At 35.5% G+C, this 21,902-nt stretch overlaps 3 protein-coding genes and 1 non-coding gene across 6 annotated transcripts in view; all 4 read left to right on the top strand.

Moving 5' to 3' along the window:
- Positions 1–1,041: 1,041 nt before the first annotated feature.
- On the top strand, positions 1,042–7,594 carry mlh3 (mutL homolog 3 (E. coli)). Of its 3 annotated transcripts, none has more exons than XM_048178145.1 (13): positions 1,042–1,371; positions 1,523–4,011; positions 4,092–4,193; positions 4,276–4,352; positions 4,494–4,598; positions 4,686–4,770; positions 4,847–4,915; positions 5,273–5,381; positions 5,518–5,677; positions 5,773–5,796; positions 6,679–6,757; positions 7,109–7,171; positions 7,324–7,594. In XM_048178145.1, exons 2-13 carry the CDS (start codon positions 1,524–1,526, stop codon positions 7,470–7,472), a joined length of 3,510 nt encoding a protein of 1,169 aa, XP_048034102.1. In that variant the 5' UTR covers positions 1,042–1,371; position 1,523; the 3' UTR covers positions 7,473–7,594. The 3 variants fall into 3 exon arrangements, with proteins under 3 accessions (XP_048034102.1, XP_048034101.1, XP_048034103.1); XM_048178144.1 differs by having other exon boundaries at positions 7,023–7,171; positions 7,324–7,476; XM_048178146.1 differs by lacking the exon at positions 4,092–4,193 and having other exon boundaries at positions 1,523–3,810; positions 7,023–7,171; positions 7,324–7,476.
- Positions 7,595–7,635: 41 nt separating this feature from the next.
- Positions 7,636–13,926, top strand: kansl2 (KAT8 regulatory NSL complex subunit 2). The gene is made up of 10 exons (XM_048178147.1): positions 7,636–7,778; positions 8,399–8,651; positions 8,731–8,909; positions 9,500–9,614; positions 9,722–9,885; positions 9,960–10,126; positions 10,892–10,982; positions 11,702–11,955; positions 13,192–13,395; positions 13,478–13,926. The coding sequence occupies exons 2-10, from the start codon at positions 8,401–8,403 to the stop codon at positions 13,571–13,573; spliced, it is 1,521 nt and encodes a 506-aa protein (XP_048034104.1). The 5' UTR covers positions 7,636–7,778; positions 8,399–8,400; the 3' UTR covers positions 13,574–13,926.
- Positions 11,471–11,611, top strand: LOC125260857. Its single transcript, XR_007183149.1, has one exon. It is a non-coding gene; the product is annotated as a small nucleolar RNA SNORA2/SNORA34 family (small nucleolar RNA).
- A 642-nt stretch (positions 13,927–14,568) lies between the features above and the next one.
- The window catches only part of nckap5l (NCK-associated protein 5-like), a 30,976-nt gene continuing 23,642 nt past the window's right edge, over positions 14,569–21,902 (top strand). The window contains exon 1 of the mRNA XM_048178142.1: positions 14,569–15,063. The gene's annotated coding sequence lies outside the window, so the exon portion shown is untranslated. The remainder of the gene's footprint in view (positions 15,064–21,902) is intronic.

The following is a 21,902-nucleotide window of genomic DNA, read 5'->3' as shown; positions in this document are numbered from 1 at the left end:
TTTTGATCTTCATTGTGCTTCTTTCACCTGTTGAACTCTGTGACATTGAAGTTCCAAGTGAACTTTAAGTTTTCTCTGTAAAGGGGGGGCTTGGTACATTTGTGGTTGAGTTGGGTCCCTCCAAAATTTTACCAGAACATAGATGTTCTCAGAATTGATCACACTTTGTACTATTTATGCAATAATATTTTGTATCTCTGTATTCAAATGAAAGGGGATCTTTGAAAAATGTTAACTTTGTTATTCCATTGTTCTGACGAAGGTGTCAACCCACCCTTTTGGGGGGCTATTTTTGGGTGTTTTTACTCCATCTGATAATGTCAGTCATCACGAGACCATAAAATTACCCAATGACTGTTTGGATAGCAGGAAATCATGAAATGTTACAAAATTTCTTTAAATCCTCCAAGAAGGTTCATTTTGACCTTTTCTTACCTATCCAAACAAGACCTGGAAGGGTGATGTAAGTTTTTCCCCAATCTTAAGGTATAAAAACCTGGCTCATTCTCTCAATTGGTACACTTTCCTGCTATCTTGACTTGCCACTTCTAATGATTTTCTTGCAAATTACTATACTCAGATTTCAGAATGTTCTTATCATAGATGTCCGATTTCTGATTTTTATTTTACCTTTTGGTTTTATTAAATATTTTCATTATCGATTGAAGTTTTTGTGTGAGTCTAAATTTAATTGGAATGAATAAATAATTTTTCTTCAACGTCATCAACTGCCTGGATCTCATTTTCTCAAGTTTTTGCATCAGAAATTATTATTATTTCATTGATTTGTTTTAGTTTTATATATTGATAAATCTCTGTTAAAATAAAATCAAAGTAGACCTAAAAAATGGTTCAGCAAAAACACATGCAATAACTTTGATACTCTCTACAAATATTCTATATAAATGATTATATAATTTCGAAAATATTCATGTTAAATTAATATTTATTGGTGTTATGAAGTATTTTATTCATGACGTACGTTTGGACTAGTATGTTGCCTGGTCTACGGTCGCTTGCTTCACGCTGCTGCTTATTCTTCGACGTCATTTCCGCTGCAGTTCACGTTGTTGTTGTAGTGAGTGAAAGTAGATTGAACCCATAACAGAAATAATAGTTGTACCTCTTAAATGAGTTAACGAATGAAATGCTATAAAAACGTTATTTATATCACAAGTTATAGAAACGCCGTTTTACATTGAGCGGTTAAGAGACCGTCATTTTATAAGGACTGAAATTCATCTTTACAACAGTTAGCAAGCTTACCGGTGTTGTTACGTTACATGGCAACCGTCAAAGCTGACAAAACTGACAGACGGCTTTTTTCTGGACGTTCAGTCACAAATAAACATCTCACAACCCATCAAAGAGGTATAGACATATATTAGTTTAATTATTCATTCAAATGAAGATATAATTATAACATAATTATACTTCTGTCGTTATTTACATTTTACATTAATGTTTCATTTGACTATTTCATCTCTGTGCATTAAAGCATTTTAACATTTATGTTTTTTAGAATGATCAAGAGTTTACCCCAAGATGTTCAAGCACAGCTGCGCTCTGGTGTTGCTATTTTCTCATTGCAGCAGTGTGTGGAGGAGCTGGTGTTGAACAGCATTGATGCTGGAGCAACATGTGTGGCTGTCAAAATAGACATAGAAGCCTGCAAGCTGCAGGTGATCGACAATGGCACAGGAATGTGCCGGGAGGACATGGAGAGAGTGGGATTACGATACAACACGAGCAAATGCAGCTCGCTGGAAGATCTGGATAATCTCAGATTTTTTGGTTTCAGAGGGGAAGCGATTTCCAGTATTGTCTCCCTTGCAGAAATGGTTGAAATGTCATCTAGGACTAAGCTGTCGGTGAAAACATACATTAAAACCTTCAATGAAGCAAATGCATCGGATGTTTTTGAAGCTCAAACTGTTCGACCCTCCGCAGGGACGACCGTGACCGTCTACAATCTCTTCCACAACATGCCAGTCCGAAGAAAGAGAATGGATGCGGTTTTAGAAACCGAACGCATCCGTCAGAGAGTGGAGGCCATATCTCTGATGCACCCATCTGTGTCATTCACAGTGAAAAAAGAAAATTCGGCTCACGTGATGGTGCAGCTCTCTAAAACAAGTAGCACCTATTACAGGTTTGTGCAGATTCATGGCTTGAATCGAGCCCAAAAGCTCGGAGAGGTCAGTTACGTCCATGAGCAGTTCGAAATGACCGGTCATATTGGCCGTGAGGGTCATTACAATAACAGCTTGCAATTCCTATTTGTAAATGGGAGGCTTCTTCTGAAGACACGCATTCATAAAACACTCAACGGCCTTCTGAAGAGAGTAAGCAGTGCTGCGAGACAAAACAACAGCCCAACTGCATATCCGCTAACATCGAGTCCCAAACAAAGGGGCGGATGTGATCTCCATGGCGTCTATGTCTTAAATATCAAATGCCATTACTCAGAGTATGACATATGCCTCGAACCAGCCAAGTCCTTGATAGAGTTCAAAGATTGGGATAATGTGCTCATCTGCATTGAAGAAGGAGTAAAAGCATTTCTTACTAAGGAAAATCTGGTGACAGAGTTTTCCATGAATGGCAGCGATGGTCCATCAAGTAGTCCATTGAGGAATGCAAAGACTCCTGCGGCAGAACAAAACCTCAGTGCTGAAGAAACACGTGAAGCGTGTGATGCACCGACTGAGAAGAAGGATAATGCAAGTGGTGTGGACGACTCTGGTGGTGTTCAAATGTTGGAGCAAGTGTCAATAAACACCAAAACCTTCACCAGTGAAGAGTCAGACACTGAAAGAGCTCCTCATGGTGGGGATTTGCCTTTGCAGACCACAATCGCATTTGCTACAGAAATGAATAACAATCACAAAGAAGATGAAAATGCAATTTGTCCAAATATTAGCCATAATGATTTGCCAGTTACTGGTAACGACGACATAAATGTGATGGGAAGCAAAAACCACAAGATTTCAATTCTGGATGTAAAAGGGGCACAAGATAGTTTAAAAAAATTCTGCTTCCCCAATAAAATCTCTCCAAAAAAGAGAAAGTTGCCATTAAATGAGATTGAAGAAAACAAACATGTTGTTCATGGTACAAGCTCAAAGACTTGCAGAGCTGCTCCAAGTCGTAAATTAACTCTGTCTTTTGAAACAGGATCTCTTGACAAGTTCAAAAGGTTGTTTGGGAAGGATGCTGAAAAAAACCAACCAAGTACGGAAAAAACAAGCCTTTTACAACCAGAATTCTCTAGAAAATCCAATGACTGCTTTGTAGGATCTACTTTGCGCTTAGATGATTTAGACAAGCCCTCATTGAGGAGCATTTCAGGTGCTTATTCTCCATATAATTCTGAATGTTATGCAGAAGCTTCATCATGGAACAAGGGAGAAAAAATATCATTGGCTGCCAAATGTTCCAACTTAAAACATGACAAAATGGCATTCAAAGAGGTCAGCAAAGACTCTCTTACTATGGAAAACTTGTCTTTTCCAGTTGTACAAGACTCACACTTTGAAGAAAATTCATGTGAATTAGATAAAAGCCTCTTAGAAGAAGATGTTTTCTTTGGATCCTCTGGAACTGTTGATTCAATTGTCCATGATTCTTCTAAAGACTTTCCAGTGATGGATCTGATTGAGCAGGACACAACAATACCTTCCTCCATTTTAGAAGACTCACACCTCTGCAACAAGAATGTGACTTCCTTTTTGGGAAGTGTGAGCCATGTTGATGAAGCCAGCGTAACCTCTCGGCATGATCCTCTGTGCAGCAACACAGGAAATGAAGGTCAGACTACAAATGAAAGTGTTGAAACAATCCCAATGTCCAGCAGCTGGCTGGCTCATTATGACAGTTGCTTAGGAAAGCTGGTTTACATAAACCAAGTTACAGGGCTCAGCAAATATAACTCTCCTCCTGTGGAGGAGACTCAAGTGCCATGTACCACAGATGTCACTAACATGGCAGTCAGTGTTATTTCAAGAACAGGTGGGAGAAATTCAGCGAGACATTTTTGGATCACTAATGTACAGATATTTATACTATAATCAGCATGTCTTTGCTCATAGGATTTGAGTACAGGTGTTATCCATTTCACACAGACATTGTACTTCCCTTTCTGCCCAAGCCCAGAACCGAAAGAGCTCTTAACTCAGGGACAGACAGCAGAGGTACAGCTCTAGACTGACATCAGGACTGAAATCAGCTTTTTAGCGCACATTAACTAATTGTTTTTCTTGTTACTCTTTTAAGAGGATGCCCAAGGTCCCGATACACTATCGACTTTATTCTCAGAATGGAGTAACCCAGTGTTCATACGGCCTCCAGAGGTATAAAGACTACTGGTTTAATAAATTAAATCATTTAATGATTTTTAATGCAATTAAATCTATTTAAAACAGTTTTTAATTAATGTTATACTTAAAAACAATCTAATTGATTTGGCTCACACTAATAATTATTCTGAAAAGGTTGCTGTGGATGTAACCAGCGGTCAAGCTGAGGGTCTTGCTGTAAAAATACACAATATTCTTTTCCCCTACCGATTTACCAAGAATATGATCCACACAATGAGAGTAAGTATTACCCATCTACTGAAGAACTGACACTTACAGTGGTGAAAATTAAACTAAGATTATTTATTTATTTATTTATTACCTCAGGTCATCAATCAAGTGGACAAGAAGTTCCTTGCTTGTTTAATAAATACAACAGAGCAGGACATCTCTGAAAGCAGTACAAATGAAGGTACCATGGCCTGAAAATCATTACATTGAACAGTGTGATGATGTCCTAAACATTTGTCATTGCCTTCTTCCTGCAGGAAATCTCCTAGTGTTGGTTGATCAACATGCTGCCCATGAAAGAGTTCGACTGGAGGGGTTGGTAACAGGTAAATTGTAATGTATGGGTTTAAGCACCAAATCAGCGTGTTAGAATGGCTGATAATTCAGCTTTGCCATCACAGGAATAGATCACATTTAAAAATACATTAACAAAGAAAGCAGAGATTTAACAGTTTTTTGTATTTCACAGTATTAACATTTTATTGCATTTTTATCAAATAAATGTAGCCTTTGTGAACATAAGGAACATTAAAACATTTAAAAATCGTATCAACCCCAAACTTATAAGAATGTAAGAACAAAACATAGTCCATGTAAAAGCATTTAAAAGCAGCTAATAAACATCAATAGAAGTAAATAAGGATTCAATGTACTTTTCCCACACTTCTTGTTGTTTGATGTAGACTCCTATGAGGATGACCCAGACACACCTGGAAAAAAGAGGCTATGTTCTTCAAGTGTAACCCCACCCTTGGAGATTAATGTAACTGAGGAGGAATTGAGACTTCTGAGGTCAGTGCAGCTGTTTGAGCTGTTTGAACATTCCTGATTCCATCGTCATCTTTGGTCTGAAACATTCATGTGTGTTCAATTAGTTCTGCACCTTTGTCGAAACAAAATGCCATAAATCTCTCTTTTGTTCTTGTAGGTCTTGTCAGGCCTTCCTGAGGGGTCTTGCTTTAGATGTAAGGTTCCCAAAGAGTGAGTCACTGAATGTGTTGTTGGAGAGACTTCCAACATGTTTCATAGAGAAAGAAAGCACAGAGATCCGCCGTGGAAGGCGGTCAGTAATTAAAACCATTGCAGAGGTCAGACTCAGTTCTTAATTTTTATTTATTTATTTATTTATTTTTTTTTATTTAAACTCAGTTTAGACTCTTACACTGTATATTTTATTCTGTAGGACTACCTGAGAGAACACATTGAGGTGAGCTTGCATGTCCATATGTGATTTGCAGTGCTGGGTAGATTACTTACAGATTGTAGTCTATTACTGAATACAAATTACAAAAAAATGTAGTTAGTAATGTAATCTAATACATTACACATTTTAGGTAAAAATATTCTGACTACTTTTTGATTACTTTTGACCAAACTTATGTATAACATTGATTTGAATAGTATAATATTGTACTATATTAATAAAAAAATACAAAGAGAAAGAAAAATTAGACAATTTTTTTGTTATCAACAACATGAAGTGCATTAAAAATTACATTACGATAGAGTTTCCCAAGATAGGGTTTTGGAAGGAACTGCAGGGTGAAAACCTAAAAAAAATTATTAAATGTTAAAAAATGTAATAAAAGTAATTTTAAAATAAAAATAATCAAAATAAAACACTAACTAACAAAAAGATGAAATGTTTTATTTGTTTAAGCTTCGTGGCCTCTCAATTTTCCACTTAATTATAGTCACCTGACTAGTGGCCAGTCTGTGTGTGCAATTCCACAAATTTAAAAGACTTTCTGAACATATATAAGCATTAGGCTTTTTTTAGGAATGAAAATTTAAAAAAAAATTCCAATTTGTGAATTCTGAATAATTTAATGCCATTTTGTGAATATTAAGTAATAATGTAATCAATAGAAAAGTAACTGTAGTCTGAGTATTTTAACACATAGTATAATATAATTACAAGTATTTCATTTTTGGAATCTGATTACATAATCTAGATTACATATAATCAGTTGCTTCCCAGCACTGGTGATTTGTATCTAATCTGTGAACAAAATACTACAAATGGGATGTTTTTGGAGCTTGAACGGGATATATTCATGATATTTTATTCTTTTGACACATATTGCAGCTTCTCCGCTCAACAGGAAGAGTGAGAGGAACGCTGCCTCTGACAGTACATAATGTTCTCGCTTCTCAAGCTTGTCATGGTTAGTGTTGTAAATACACCATTGAATGCAACTTAAATGTATTTTATTTATTAACTTATAGGGAACACAGAAACTGTCTTACCCCTCTCCCCATTTTCACATAAAAGAAGCCACAATGCTTCTAAACATTTTAGTGTACACTTTGAGTACATTTAACATTGTATCAGGTATTTTTAAGTGCGTATGCCTAGTCATTTGCAACAATTAGCATTTTACAAAATATTCTTGTTCAAATTTATTTTAATTTATGTGTTTATCTTAACAGGAGCAATTAAGTTCAATGACATATTGAGTAAAGAGGAGTGCTGTAGTCTGGTGAGCTCGCTCTCCTCTTGTCATCTTCCTTTCCAGTGTGCTCATGGAAGACCTTCCATCGTCCCTCTGGCAGATCTTCACCATTTAGAAGATCAACAGGTATGTTTCAACTAATCTTTTTGCTTGATTTTAAAAAGGTTTGAATATCACAAAATGCTGATAAACATACCATTATCAGCCATAAACCATCATATATCCAGCATAATTTCATTTCATATTTTCTCTGATATTTCATTTTTATATCCCCACAGGATCTTCCCAAACCAAACCTGAGGAAATTGAGAAGGATGTACAAGTCATGGCAGCTGTATGGAAAAGATCAATCTCTTGCACAAAGCAAAGCATGAATTTATACATATATATAAACCTAACCATTTTTGAATTAAATTATTTATTTTAGAGTCCGTGTGTTTCTGTTTATTGCTAGACTACTTTTATTTTGTTACACATTTGGCGCATAGAGTTGGTGCCAACAACAACTGCTCTGGGATATAGTAGCCAATAATAAAGGACTATACTCGATCGTGAAGTATTTTCCTCCAATCAAATGGTTCCTTACAAGGTTGTGGTCCAATCAACGTAAACGTAGGAGGGCGCTAAAATGGATGACGTTCCTACACAGAGCTCATTGTTAGTGCGTTGCCTTGATCGCTGGAAGGGGCAGCAAGAAGACCTCACATAAACGTTAACAAGTATTACTCCATAGGTGAGTTTTCACGTAGAAATGATATATTATAACGTACAAAAACAGTTTTAGACTAAATCGATGGTATATACTGATTAATTATATCAGTTTTGGTGAGTTAAAATAAGGAGTATCTTATCCTCCCAATTCAAAGATGGCCGAACAGCCGCACTGACGTATGAATTTGGCGCTTCTGCATAGAATTAAAATGTCAATCTTATGATCTCTGATAATGTTTAAAAACTCGCAGCTTCTGTTATGCTAACGTTACTTTTTATTTTACAAATGCAAAGTTAAAGAGTTGATTTATACGACTGTTTGAATGCTCTTGGCGATTACCGTATAACCCACATGCTTTAACGGGATGTACATTAAAGCCTTAACGTTACTACTAAATTAGGCATTTAAACGAGTTCTTGTTTATCTTTAGTAGATGTGCATAATCAAGTTGTATGCTGCATTTTGGACCTTTTTGGACACTTTATTCATATACTGTCATGACATTAAATTGCATAATTTATTCATGACACGTGGTCTGTAGGGACTGTAAGTATCAGTCATGGAAAACTCTGTAAATTCAGAGGACCTGAATTATGGTGTTTGTATTTAATTTAGTTATGTTGACTTTCTCACTGCATCAGTGATGAACAGGATCCGGATCCACGTGCTGCCATCCAGCAGAGGTCGAGTGACTCAAGCTGCTCGCTCTCAAGAACCTCAAACCTGCTCCTTCACACAGAGACCCTGTTCACAGCCTCGTCTGGAGGGCCTGGAGTTCTGCATCAAACACGTACTTGAAGATAAAAATGCTCCCTACAGGCAATGCAGCTATGTTTCCAACAAGAATGGCAAGCGCTGCCCCAATGCAGCCCCAAAACCAGAGAAAAAAGAGGGGTGGGTGTGTTTGTTTACTCCCTTAACATGGTTACTTGCTACAGATATTTGATTGTAATGTTGTTTTTCTTTCTGTTAGGGTATCATTCTGTGCTGAGCATGCACGCAGAAATGCTTTGGTTCAGCAAGCACAAATGCGGAAGGCATCTGCTTCTGGACCGTCACCTGAAGTTTTACTCTCTCAGCTCAGCGGCTATAGCCGGCCAGAATCAGGAGCTCACAGTCAGGAGGGCCGAAGTGAAGCTAGTCGCATACTAGGTGAGATCTAACTTGCTTCTAATCGTGCTGTTACTTGCTTTTGGCCTCGTAATCATCTGGATGTGAAAACTCCTGCATGTGATGCAAACAAACGTGTGTGTGTGTGTGTGTGAACTGATAACTAAAGTGACTCCAAATTGGTTGCTTCTCCAGAGAGTTGATCAGTGAAATCAACAGAATTAAATGTGGTATAAGCAACAAAAGACCCTATCATGATAAGGTTAAATTCTTCTTTGAAATTAAATGCAGCTATATTTGTTTATTAATTTATATTTTCAGTTTATATTTTAGATTTTATTCCTGCTGATTTTAAACTTGCATCGGAGGATACTAACTAATGGTTTATGCAATGTATTATTTTAATGTAAAAATTATGTAATTGTTTTTTTTTTTTTTTTGTAATATTGTTTTCTCTAATAACTCTACACATGTGATTTTTACAGTTTTTTTTAAGCAGAAATACAAAAATGATTAGTCCTATTATGTTGTACTATTTGACACAAATTAATGATTAATAGAGTTGAACATGATAGAATAAAATAATGATACAAGAGATGTTTTTTTTTTGTCTGTATTTATTTCGTGTATAGATGAAGAGAGTTGGAGTGAGGAAGAGCAGGATCCAATTGTTTTGGATCAAACGTGGAGAGGAGACCCTGACAGTGATGCTGAAAGTCTTGATAGTGACCACGAAGACCCTTTAAAGTGAGACATTACTCAGTTTATTTTTCTCATCTGCTTTGTCAAAATCAGTTTTAATAAATGAATGCCACCTAAGATGTCAGTTGATAAAGTGTGTGATTTTTCTATAGGCATGCGGGTGTTTACACAGCAGAGGAAGTGGCGCTCATCACACGTGAAAAACTAATCAGACTTCAGTCCCTCTACATAGACCAATTCAAACGTCTGCAACACTTATTAAAAGAAAAGAAACGACGCTACCTGCATAGCCGCAAGATTGAGCATGAGACAATTGGTAAGGCTGCTGCTGTCATTTGGTTGCATTTATGTATTCGGTCAACATATATTATAATCAATTTTGTGATACAGGGAGCAGCCTGTTAACCGGTCCAGAGGGGCTGTCCATGAAGGAACGAGAGAACCTGAAAAAATTAAAGGCTCTGCGGCGGTATCGGCGTCGCTATGGCGTGGAGGCATTGCTGCATCGCCAGCTCAGAGAGCGAAGACAAGCGATTACTGAGGGAGGCACGCCACAGGTATGGACGGACATTCTAGTAATGTCTAATGGTTTTGTTTCTGTCTTAAAGGGTTAGTTCACCCAAAAATGAAAATGATGCCATGATTTACTCACCCTCAAGCCTTCCTAGGTTTATATGATTATTTTCTTTCAGACAAACACAATCTGAGATATATTTCAAAATATTCTGGCTCTTCCAAGCTTTATTATGGCAAGTTTGTTGCACAGTCCTATTTGTTTAAACCTCGAGAGGCGTCTAAGTTTACGATATTCCTACATCCTGCGTCATACATCGCGTCTGAGCTTATTTTGTCATCTTGCACAGTATGCATACGGTTGTCTGCCCAAAGCTAGATATTTTAGTTTATAAAGTTTTTAATATGAATATTGTTCTTACAAAAACCCATCACTTCACTTCAGAAGGCCTTTATTAACCCTCTGGAGCCGTATGGATTTTTATGATGGATGGATGCATTTTTTTGGGCTTCAAAATCTGGCCCCCTATTCAGTACCATTATAAAGCTTGGAAGAGCCAGGATATATTTTAATGTAACTCTGGGTGAGTAAGTAATGGGATAATTTTCATTTTTGGGTGAACTAACCCTTTAAGATGGACAATAAAAGGTTTAAACACTATGGATCTGAATGACATTTGATTGTCAGACTGTCAAATGGGTGTCAGTCTGAGCCTATGTCATACTATTTTTTTTTTTTATTAATGTAATTTGTGCATCTTTTAATTGTTGTGTGTGTTTGTTTTGTTTTGTTTTTTCCCCCCACACAGGCAATGCGTTTAGGCCAGAGATGTATTTCCTTTGTTGAAGGGACACGCTGTTCAAATCAGTGTCTGCCAATGACACGACATTGCGTCTCTCGTATCCTTATTTGTTTCTTGTGTATCTATACATGTACAGATCTCTTCCATCTATCTATCTATCTATCTATCTATCTATCTATCTATCTGTCTGTCTATATATATAATCACACAGTTTGGGGTCAGTAGGATTTTTTTTTTTTTTTTTAAGTCTAATGCTCAGCAAGGCTGCATTTATTTGATTAAAAATACAGAAAAAGCAGTAATATTGTGACATATTAATACAGTCATTTTAAAATGAAAAAATAATGCAATAATAATGTAATTTTTACTTAGATTTTTTACATTTCTTTTCAGCAGCCATTACTGCAGTGTCACATGATCAGGCTGATTTAAATCAGTTATCATTGTTGAAAACAGTTCTACTTAAAATTTGTGTGTAAACTCTTGATCAGATTAATATGTCCTTTCTGAACAAAAGTATTCATTTCTTTAAAAAAAAAATCTTACTGACTCCACACTTTTGAACAAATATATACACATGCTCTTGTAGCCCTGAATCAAGGCCCGCAGCTTGCTGTAGCTGTTGGTTTCAAACAGTGGCTCATACAAAAATCTTCTTATGGTCTGTTGTGGTGACTTCCCAGAATCATCTAATGGGTGAAGTCTATTCAGTTTGAAGGAACAGTTCAAGTTCTCCACCTCCTCCAGCCTCCCATATCTTTGACATTTAAAAGTTATTTCCCCAGTTCTCCTTATCTCCTTAACCCTTCACAATAGACATTTATCAAGATAGTAGCCAAGTATTATTCAAGATGTGCCCTGGTCTGAAGGACGTTCCATGTGATCGGCCTGTGCACATGGGACAGTCGGAGGAGCCCCGCTGTCCTCTGCACCTGTCTCTGCCTCCACCCATGTACCAGCCTGAGCAGGAGTCTCTTGCCCCGGAGCAGCTGGCGTCTGCGCCCACAGACATGTACCTCAGTGCTGCAGAGCTCCAGCCTACAGAAAATCTACCTCTGGAATTCAGTGATGTATGATTTGTGTTGTTTTTTTTCTCATTAAAACAAAAATTGCTGTGTGCAATTGCTTTCCTCATGTGTTATAGCACATCCCTTCACACAAAGTTTTGCATTATCAGAATAATTAACTTGGCAATCTGCGCTAAATTTGTTCACCAAAACAACTTGCGTCCTCTTCAGACTGCTGAAGTATCCATCAAGTATCTACATGCCTGCTAACAGTGTTGCTCAAACATGTTCCCTGCTGTGTAAATCATATCCCGTAGCCTCACATGAATGAAAAGCAAGTTAATCTGAATGTTCAGCAGTCATCTTCCTTTAATTTTGTGTCTGACATTTGTGTGCCCACAGTAAAACCTCTCATTTAATTTCATTTTTGGAAACGTCTCATTTTCCTGTTATGCTACAAACTATTTATGTGCTTTTCCGTTATTTGTTCCCACTGCCTGCTTTCAAAAAACGCAAACAATATTGCAAATTTATCCACATTATTGCTGGATTTTAGATGTTGGTTATCTGGTTGTTAATGGCAATTCAGTGTTTAGATGTTTAGTTTTTTTTGTTTTGCTTTTAAATATACATAAGCTGGTTTCCAAAAACTTGTTTACTTATAGAAGAATTGACAAAGTACTGCACCTAAAACTATTTTGTACTTGTCTTGGATAAATATTTAGATTTCTTTCTTTTTTTTTTTTTTTTTCTTTTTTTTAATTAATGGACTTTAGTTTGTGTGCCATTAATTGAGACATTTAAAAGAAAGTTTAAATAAGACATTATTATGAAAGTATCTCAAATTAATGCCAATCTAGTGGTGATTTGTACTACAATTTGCTATATTTTGGATATAAAATCATGTTTTTTTGTTTGTTTTTTTGTAAATTGTCATTGCACAAAATATTAATACCATATCAGTTAGCCAAAAGTTTTTTTATTTTTTTTATTTTTATTTTTTTTTTAATATAAATCTGGTATTGGATTTCTCTCATTTCCCATTTTTACATTTAGATATTTTTTAAATCTTTTAAAACACTGATAATTTAACTCACTTGTACCATTTAAAATGATTTTTTTTAATGATTTATTAGCTCTTTTTATTATTATTATTATTATTATTATTATTATTAGACAAAATAGCATAAGATATCGTCCATTTATTGGTTATTGGTTGTAACAAAATAGCTATTGTCCAGAATTTAAATATTGGTGCATCCCTATTCAGTGATGTAATTAAAGTTTCTCGGTGTGCAGGATCTCGACGTTGAAGATGAGGGATTGCAGTGTCCCCCGTCCCCCTTGCTGTTTGACACAGCACTCGCATTAGAGGACCAAACCATCAGAGAGATTGCCGAAGCCCCCATGGACATTCTGACCGGGGCAGAGCATGGAGATCTGGACGGATCTGCCCAAGATGCTGAGCTCTCGGAGAGAGACGAGGTGTCTGTGGAAGATGAGGTAATTATCACTGTTGGAATATGTAAATGATGTATAATGTAAGTGGACATTTAAGCACCAGAGCTACTGTCTTGTTTTACAGGTTGAATCTGAATTACTTGAAGCAGTTGGACAAGCAATTCCCACGCAGAATTCATCAAAGGATTCTGACATGAAAACAACAGATGCCTTATCCTGAGCACCTTGTGACCTGATTTTCTCAGCTGTTGTACTCTTGATATTTCAAACAGTTCAAATATCTATTTAAAAGCCATATTCCGGCAGTCTGCTTTCATTGCAATTTCACCCAGCATTCTCATTACTTAAAATAGCACAATGGCTGATGTAGACTGTCTTGTGAAACTAAAAGAACATGCACAGCAGTTACAGTGTATGCACATAGTTTGTGTTTTCTAAGGCAAAGGTGAGGTATGTTTAAGTACAGAAAGTCTCCATGCACCATCTCCACTTTTATCCAGTACATTTCTGGTTTCATATGATATTTATGACTCATACTGGGATTTGTTCACTAAAATAAACCTTTACATCTCATCTTGCTCTTGTTAATTATAATTTTGCACTCATGAAAGGAGCTCCTCTGGGACAGTCAGGGTTCCCACGCTCTTGAAAACCTAGAAGTAGCAGGGAAGTTTTATCGTCAGAGTCATGAAAATTTCTATAGTGGATATATACATGGTTTTAGTAAAGTGTGTGTTTCCCAAAAGCATGCTCCACTGAACTCTATTGGTAACAATGGAACTTGTGACCATCAAGTTGGCTTTGGGAAATGCACCCCTGCTCTGGTAAACTGTGAGCAAATTGATTTTTTGAGTCGGTTCTTTTTTTGATAATTCAGTCAAACTGGTTTATAGACAGATTCTTTAGTGAAATGGTCTCAAACTGTTATTTTTAAATAGAAAAACTTATACAGTAAATGCAAATGAATGGAAAGGTCATGCAAATTGGTTAAAGAGCAAGAACCCTCGACAGTGAAATGGTGTCTTGATGTTGAACATTTACTAGCTGAGTTCCCTGCTTGAAAATTAAGCAGGAACATGGTGGCTGGTAAGTAGAAAAGATTAGTAGGGAAAAAAAAAAAAAAAAAAAAAAAAAAAAAAAAAAAAATATATATATATATATATATAATTAAACACTCGAAGGCATAAAAAGAAAAGCAGATGCTAAAGATTGGCCACAACACTGAATTGCATCTCAATCCTGACAGACAAAAATAAATAGAGTTGAAACGCTGCTTAGTCACAAGTCATGATTAATGAAATCACAGCAGATGCGTAACGAAAATAACGCGATGATACCGTAGCTTAATAAAATAAACCGCGTTAGCAAATAAAACAAATAATACTAAAGATAAATGTGTAAGGCAAAACTATAAATGAAAACATGCTTTTGAAAATGCTACGTGGAGCACAAGATAGGGCCTTTTACTAAAAGTGGGGCGGGCAACACAATTTCAAGCCATGACATCACTTTTCCTGCGAGTGCTTTAACCTAAACACGGGAAGAGAGACGGATGGGAAGAGACGACGATAAAAGCTCTAATCAGCGGCTGGGGAAACAGATAAACATGTCCACAAGCTGTGAATTTAAAAGTACAGTTCAAGGTATTTCTTAGCGATATTCATCGGGGATATTTTCACACCTTCCGAAGCAGCACAAGGATCGCGTGAGGTAAAGATATCCTTTTTTCCCAGCTATCGCGCGCACAGTTGGACGTTACGTGTCAAAAGTATGCTGATTTTGCAAAATGTAATGCACTGTGGACATTGTAGGGTTTTGTTGTGGTATTAAATGTTGCTGTGCGCGGTGTAAGATTGGAAAGGGAAATGTGGGGCATTAGCCATCCGGCTATCTGGGACACCGGTGGGGTTGTAGACTGAGGATGCTTGTCGTGATATCCTGCTTTGCTCAGAAATGCATTGCGCTTGGCTCTTTAAACCACTAATTCTGCAACAATACAGTTTTTAAGTTGGCTTTATATACGGCCCTTGCATTTTTCATGGCATTGCACAATAATCCGATTTTATCCTAAGCCTATGCATCAGTTTCCCCGGAGGACTTTGTTTTATATAGTTAAAGCTATAGCCCTTCCTCTTTCTCCAGCACGGCGAACGTGCAGCCTGTTTATAGTTACACACTTTGGCAACCCACAACTTGTGTGTTTACTTGTGTGTGATGAGAACGCAGACTGCATTGTAAAATTGCTAATTTTGGCAGTTCATTCTGCTAGAGACCCTAAAACAGCAACTAATTCAAGAGTAATTGAGGGTAAAAGCATGTCCCCAGCCCCTCCCCTTTAATATTTTACAGATGTTTTTCACATTTGCAAAGTCCCATGTTCAAAACCATGTTAAGGCTGGCTTACAACCTATAGTTCCTATATTTAATATTCAAGATATTTGGGAGATCTTTCAATTAGGGGAGCTTTTCTGTCTCTTAGGTTGATTTGAAAGACTTTTAAGCAATTATTGTTATTTTAAAATGTCAATTTTTTTGTCGTTGAATCTCTTTAATTACATTTTTCTAAATAATAAGAGTGCTGAAATGTTCAATTTGATCTGTGCTCTGTTTTTGGACATCTGATTTCATTTGTTTGTATGCATTTGTTTATTGTACAAAGAATCACCATTCTTGTTGTCATTACTATTACTATTTTTAATGATGGAAAATACAAGTGACAGTAGCACATTGTTGCACAAGTGGAAGTTTAAAGATCAGAAATTAATTCTCACTTCATAATTTTCATTATGAACAGCTTTACATATGGGAGTCATTACCAAACCGGTCCATCAAGTTATCAAGTCCAAGGTTTATCCATAACTTTTTACTACAAAAGTGAAAAATATCATTAGTATTGCGTCATTACCATCACGTTATACCAAATCTAGTCAAAAGTTCAGATCTTTCTTTTTTTTTTTTTTTTTTATATGATAAATGCTTAACATAGACCCATTTATTCCTCCATAGTGCTCTTGGAATTTTGATGCCCAGACAGAGCGTTGCACAACTGATGAAGTAAATAATGTCCCCAAAATAGCTGACAGCAATGGAAGGCGAGATAAACTCCAAATTGCTCAGTAAACCAAATGGCCTCAGAGGACATTACAGGCAGCAGGGGGCCTTGCTCCAAGATAGTCATGGTTGTGTGGTAATTTTGCGAACTACTCCCATGATCGCAACATTATCTTTGTGTAGCTTTTGATCTTTTTGCATGCCTGGCGGACATGCATTGTCCTTAATGGGAGTCAGATGACATAGGCAGGATCACATTATTAAAGATTCCAAGACACTTAGTGAGGAATTCAGAATGTTTTCCTTTGGGAATTCACTTATGTGTGAAAATATGAAAACGTTTCCATGGCTCCAGATTATCTGTTTGTGCAACTATATCTATTTAAACACATTGTGTTTTTTTTATTTTTGTATTTTATTTTATTTTTTTATCCTTGCTTATAGAACACACACATACCAGTTTGCCCTAGGCGGTTTGTGTGAAGCAGATTTTCTTGTTGGATGTCTTCACTCTGCAATGCAATCACTGTCAAAATAGAAATGCAAACTTTCTTTTCACCTACATGAGTTTTTTTTTTTGCATCTGCTGATATAACTGACTTCTGTAGAAAATTCTTTAGAAATCCTCTGACTCATTTTTAACCAGTGTAATTTGCATTCCTATATATATAATGGCTGTGCCAAAGTGGTCATGCAACTATTGTTCCTATATACATATTTTAATAAGATGCTATCAGTCATAGCACTGCAGTGCATTTCAATGCATTACAGCTCCCACATGGCCTGAAGTTGTTACTCTGTTATGTTGTAGCCTGCGAACAGTGCCGTTCGTTGTTTTTCCAGGTTGTGGCTCATGATGTTATTCCATGGATTGGAGCCCAGAATGGTTGGGGGAGATTGTGCTTGGCCACCTGATCCTAGTGCACGGCTTAGACGTCGATCAGCTGCTATCACAAAGCAGAGCCACATGAACCGCATACAAACAAAACCCCTGTGAAACATCTGATAAAGGAATGAAATCACACAGGGTGCTGTGGGAAAATTTAGAAGTGATATATTGCAGATTCCCACCCCCTGGCTTTAATGTTTGTTGTTAAGAGGTTTTTGTCTCTTAATTTGGTGGAGCTTCAAGGCAAAACACCCCAGGTCAATAGGGTAAAAAAATGAACTAAAAATATTTGTTTTCTGAAATTTTTAAAATATGCAACTGAGGCATTATCTAATGAAATATGCACTAATTTTCATATATTTCCAGAAGAGTAATCTGAAAATTGAATAAAGCCGGGTTCAAAGTTCTTGTTTCCTTTTGTTGACACATTAGAGTCAAAGGTTTTTACAGATGGGGTTTTGGATATCTCTTTAAATCACTTCATACATCAGAAAATACTGTCAACATCCAGGAAAAAAAAAAAAAAAACATTTTCACCATGTTTTTAGGAATAAATATGTTTGTATAAAATCCGGCAAATGATGTATGGGTAAAGCCCTCTGTAAAAAGCTTCAGAATGTAGATAGGAGTATAACTGTAATTTTCGGTGTATGTAAGTGCTGCTAAGGTGGAGATTTTGAGAAAGTGGACTCATTTTGAGAAGTGGACTCATTTTTAGAAAAATGGCTTGATATCCATTGTAGTTGAAATCTCCAGACACAAATAGATAAAGTGCAATAAAATAAACACTTATGAGTATAGTTCACACAAAATTGAAATCATTTACTCACCCTCAAATTGTTCCAAACCTGTATGAATTTCTGTCTTCTGCTGAACACAAAAGAAGTTATTCTGAAGAATGTTGGTAACCAAACAGTTGACTTTTTCCCCCCATACTATGGAAGTCAATGGTGTCCACCATCAAATTTTTGGTTACCCATGTTCTTCAAAATATCTTCCTTTGTGTTCAGCAAAAGAAACAAATTCATATAGGTTTGGAACAACTTGAGGTTGAGTAAATGATGACAGAATTTTCACAACTATCCCTTTAAGAAACATGTATTTTAGATGTTTTCTTTCCACTAGTCTGAAACAACATGTTTTGAAAAGCTAAACAGCCCAGTTGCATGAAAAGTGTTTTTGCGTGTAGTCTTTTGCATTAAGGAACCATCTCAGAAAGTAGGGAAGTGAACCCTTCCTTAAATCTAAACATGAAACTGTCGAGTTTTTACCTCATGCAATTTCATCCCTGTGCTGCGTTCGGTCATCTAAACATGGCTCTTTGGACAATTAGGGCTGAGGCATGAAATTGGACCTTTGGCAGTGGTTGTTTGGCTCTGAGTGTCTTCGTCTAGCATTAGTGTGAGAAAATGGAAGCTGTCATTACCGCAGCATCTTTCTTGTCAACTTAAAAGGCTAAAAAGTATACTGATGGGCCATCGTTGGCACAAAGCATGTTTAAACTTCCTCCAGACACGCAGGGTCTCGTTTTACCCATGCTGAGTTCGGACGGCCATGTCTGTTATCAGTTTTCCCTGCTGGCGCGTTTCCCCCACCCTGCTCCTCTGGCAAACAGTTACCATGGTTATGGATTGGGGGATCATATAAATGTAGAAAACTCATCAATTACTCTGGGTTGCTGGAAAGATATGCCGTATGCACAGCAGGGAAGTGGGCTACCATCTCCCCAAGACATTACTACTGTTTTCACAAACACTGCAGAAATTTGGATGAGAGCAATTACTCTTGCAGCATTCTCCCCCTCCAGTCTTTGTTGTGTTTTTGAGGTACATTGTGTGAGGCTTTCTTGCACATCCTTGCCTGTTTTCATGTATGTGGGTGACTGGCGTGATGCTCCTTTTCCTTTGTCTGGATCTGTTCATTTATTAAATTCTTATAAAATATCAAATAATTTGACATTTTATGACAAGGTGTGGTTCCGGTTGTAAAATGTCAAGTGATGTGACTCCCTGTAATTGAATGAATTAAAAATCCATGATAATTGTAAAAAAAATTACAATGTATTAAAAAAAAACTTTTTAAAGATGTATGCTCATATCCTTTTGTGCATGCTCACATTTCTTCAAGGTGTAAAAGGTGAAAATATATTATTTTATGCATCATGGTTGCACCACATGACATTTGTTGTCATTAACAGTGTTATTTATGTTCTAGTATTTCTTAATATTTTGAATGATTTTATATATATATATATATATATATATATATATATAATAATTTTTTTTTAATTTTAGTTTAAATTTTTCTCATTTTTAATGTGCTTTTGTCTTATATAATATAATATAATATATAATAATAATATAATATAATATAATATAAAAGCTTATTTCATTTCAGTTGGTGCAACATTGGTGGCAACATTTCAAATTTTTTTTTTTTTTAAGTTTTTATCTAATATTTAGATTTTATTTCAGCTTTATTTCAATAAACAAAAATATAAAAAATATTTTAATAGTTTTAGTTAACAATTACAACATTCATTAACTCATAAAACTTTTGTAGAAAATGGACAAATGTATTTTAAACACATATATATATATATATATATATATATATATATATATATATATATATATATATATATATATATATATATATATATATATATATATATATATATATATATATATATATATATATATATATATATATATATGACAGAGATATTATAATATATAATATACAGTACAGTCCAAAAGTTTGGAACCACTAAGATGTTTAATGTTTTTAAAAGAAGTTTCATCTGCTCACCAAGGCTACATTTATTTAATTAAAAATACAGTAAAAAACAGTAATATTGTGAAATATTATTACAATTTAAAATAACTGTTTTCTATTTGAATATATTTCACAAAGTAATTTATTCCTGTGATGCAAAGCTGAATTTTCAGCATCATTACTCCAGTCTTCAGTGTCACATGATCCTTCAGAAATCATTCTAATATGCTGATCTGCTGCTCAAGAAACATTTAATGTGTACAATTGCACAAAATATTTGTGTACAATATTTTTTTTCAGGATTATTTGATGAATAGAAAGTTCAAAAGAACAGTGTTTATCTGAAATCTAATATTTGTAACATTATAAATGTCTTTACTGCCACTTTTGATTGATTTAATGCATCCTTGCTGAATAAAAGTATTCATTTCTTTCATTTATTTTCAAAAAAATAAAAATAAAAATTCTTACTGACTCCAAACTTTTGAACGGTAGTGTATAATGCTACAGAAGCTTTGTATTTCAGATAAATGCTGTTCTTTTGAACTTTCTATTCATCAAGGAATCCTGAAAAAAAAGTACACAACTGTTTTCAACATTGAAAATAATCATAAATGTTTATTGAGCAGCAAATCAGCATATTAGAATGATTTCTGAAGGATCATGTGACACTGAAGACTGGAGTAACGATGCTGAAAATTCAGCTTTGCATCACAGGAATAAATTACTTTGTCAAATATATTTAAATAGTACACAGTTATTTTAAATTGTAATAATATTTCACAATATTACTGTTTTTTACTGTATTTTTAATTAAATAAATGTAGCCTTGGTGAGCAGACTAAACTTCTTTTAAAAACATTAAAAATCTTAGTGGTTCCAAACTTTTGGACTGTACTGTGTTTATATATATATATATATATATATATAACTAGTAGGCTATTAAAGAGGAAGAGATGGTCGTGCTACCAGTTGAACTGAGGCGCCTGTACAGTGATCTGTCACGCCACATCAAAGAGCATCAAAATGGCATTTTCTGTTTGAATTTCGTGAATTTTCGGTACGGTGCACGTGTGTACCGAAGCATTACATAGCCACATTGTAGCCTAACCACCAATAATTGCAATAAGCTCTGCCTTTTGTTACTTTCGATAAGACACAAAGTGTCATCCTTCAAATTCTGTCCATGAAATCACGAAATTCAAACAGAAAATGCCATTTTGATGCTCTTTGATGTGGCGTGACAGATCACTGTACAGGCGCCTCAGTTCAACTGGTAGCACGACCATCTCTTCCTCTTTAATAGCCTACTAGTTATATATATATATATATATATATATATATATATATATATATATATATATATATATATATATATATATATATATATATATATATATATATATATATATATATATATATATATATATATATATATATTAAACTTTTTCTTTATCATGGACACGCTTCTACGTAACTGACTGTACACATTAAGGTATATAAGGTATATTACAGTGGGTTTGTCAAGCGTACATTCCTATTACTTAGCAAGTAACAGTATCTTTTGCGTTGAACAGTGGTGCTTAGAAAACCTATCAGCAGTGACCTAGTGAAAGCTACGCACCATTGCAAAAATATATGGATTTATTTTGCTTCACATTTACACTGAAGAAAAAAAAGAAAAAAGAAGCAAACATTTGCTTTGGTTTCTCACAGTGCGCCAGTCTTCAGCTGCAACAAACATTCAATTCATAGTTTTACTCCGCGGAAATATGCTTTGGAATGTGGCCTTAATCAATTCAAGCAAACCAGGTCAATGGCACATCCTGTT

The sequence above is a fragment of the Megalobrama amblycephala genome, linkage group LG24 (genome assembly GCF_018812025.1).
Source record: "Megalobrama amblycephala isolate DHTTF-2021 linkage group LG24, ASM1881202v1, whole genome shotgun sequence".
NCBI lineage: Eukaryota > Metazoa > Chordata > Actinopteri > Cypriniformes > Xenocyprididae > Megalobrama > Megalobrama amblycephala.
This window is presented reverse-complemented; position numbering and strand designations above follow the sequence as displayed.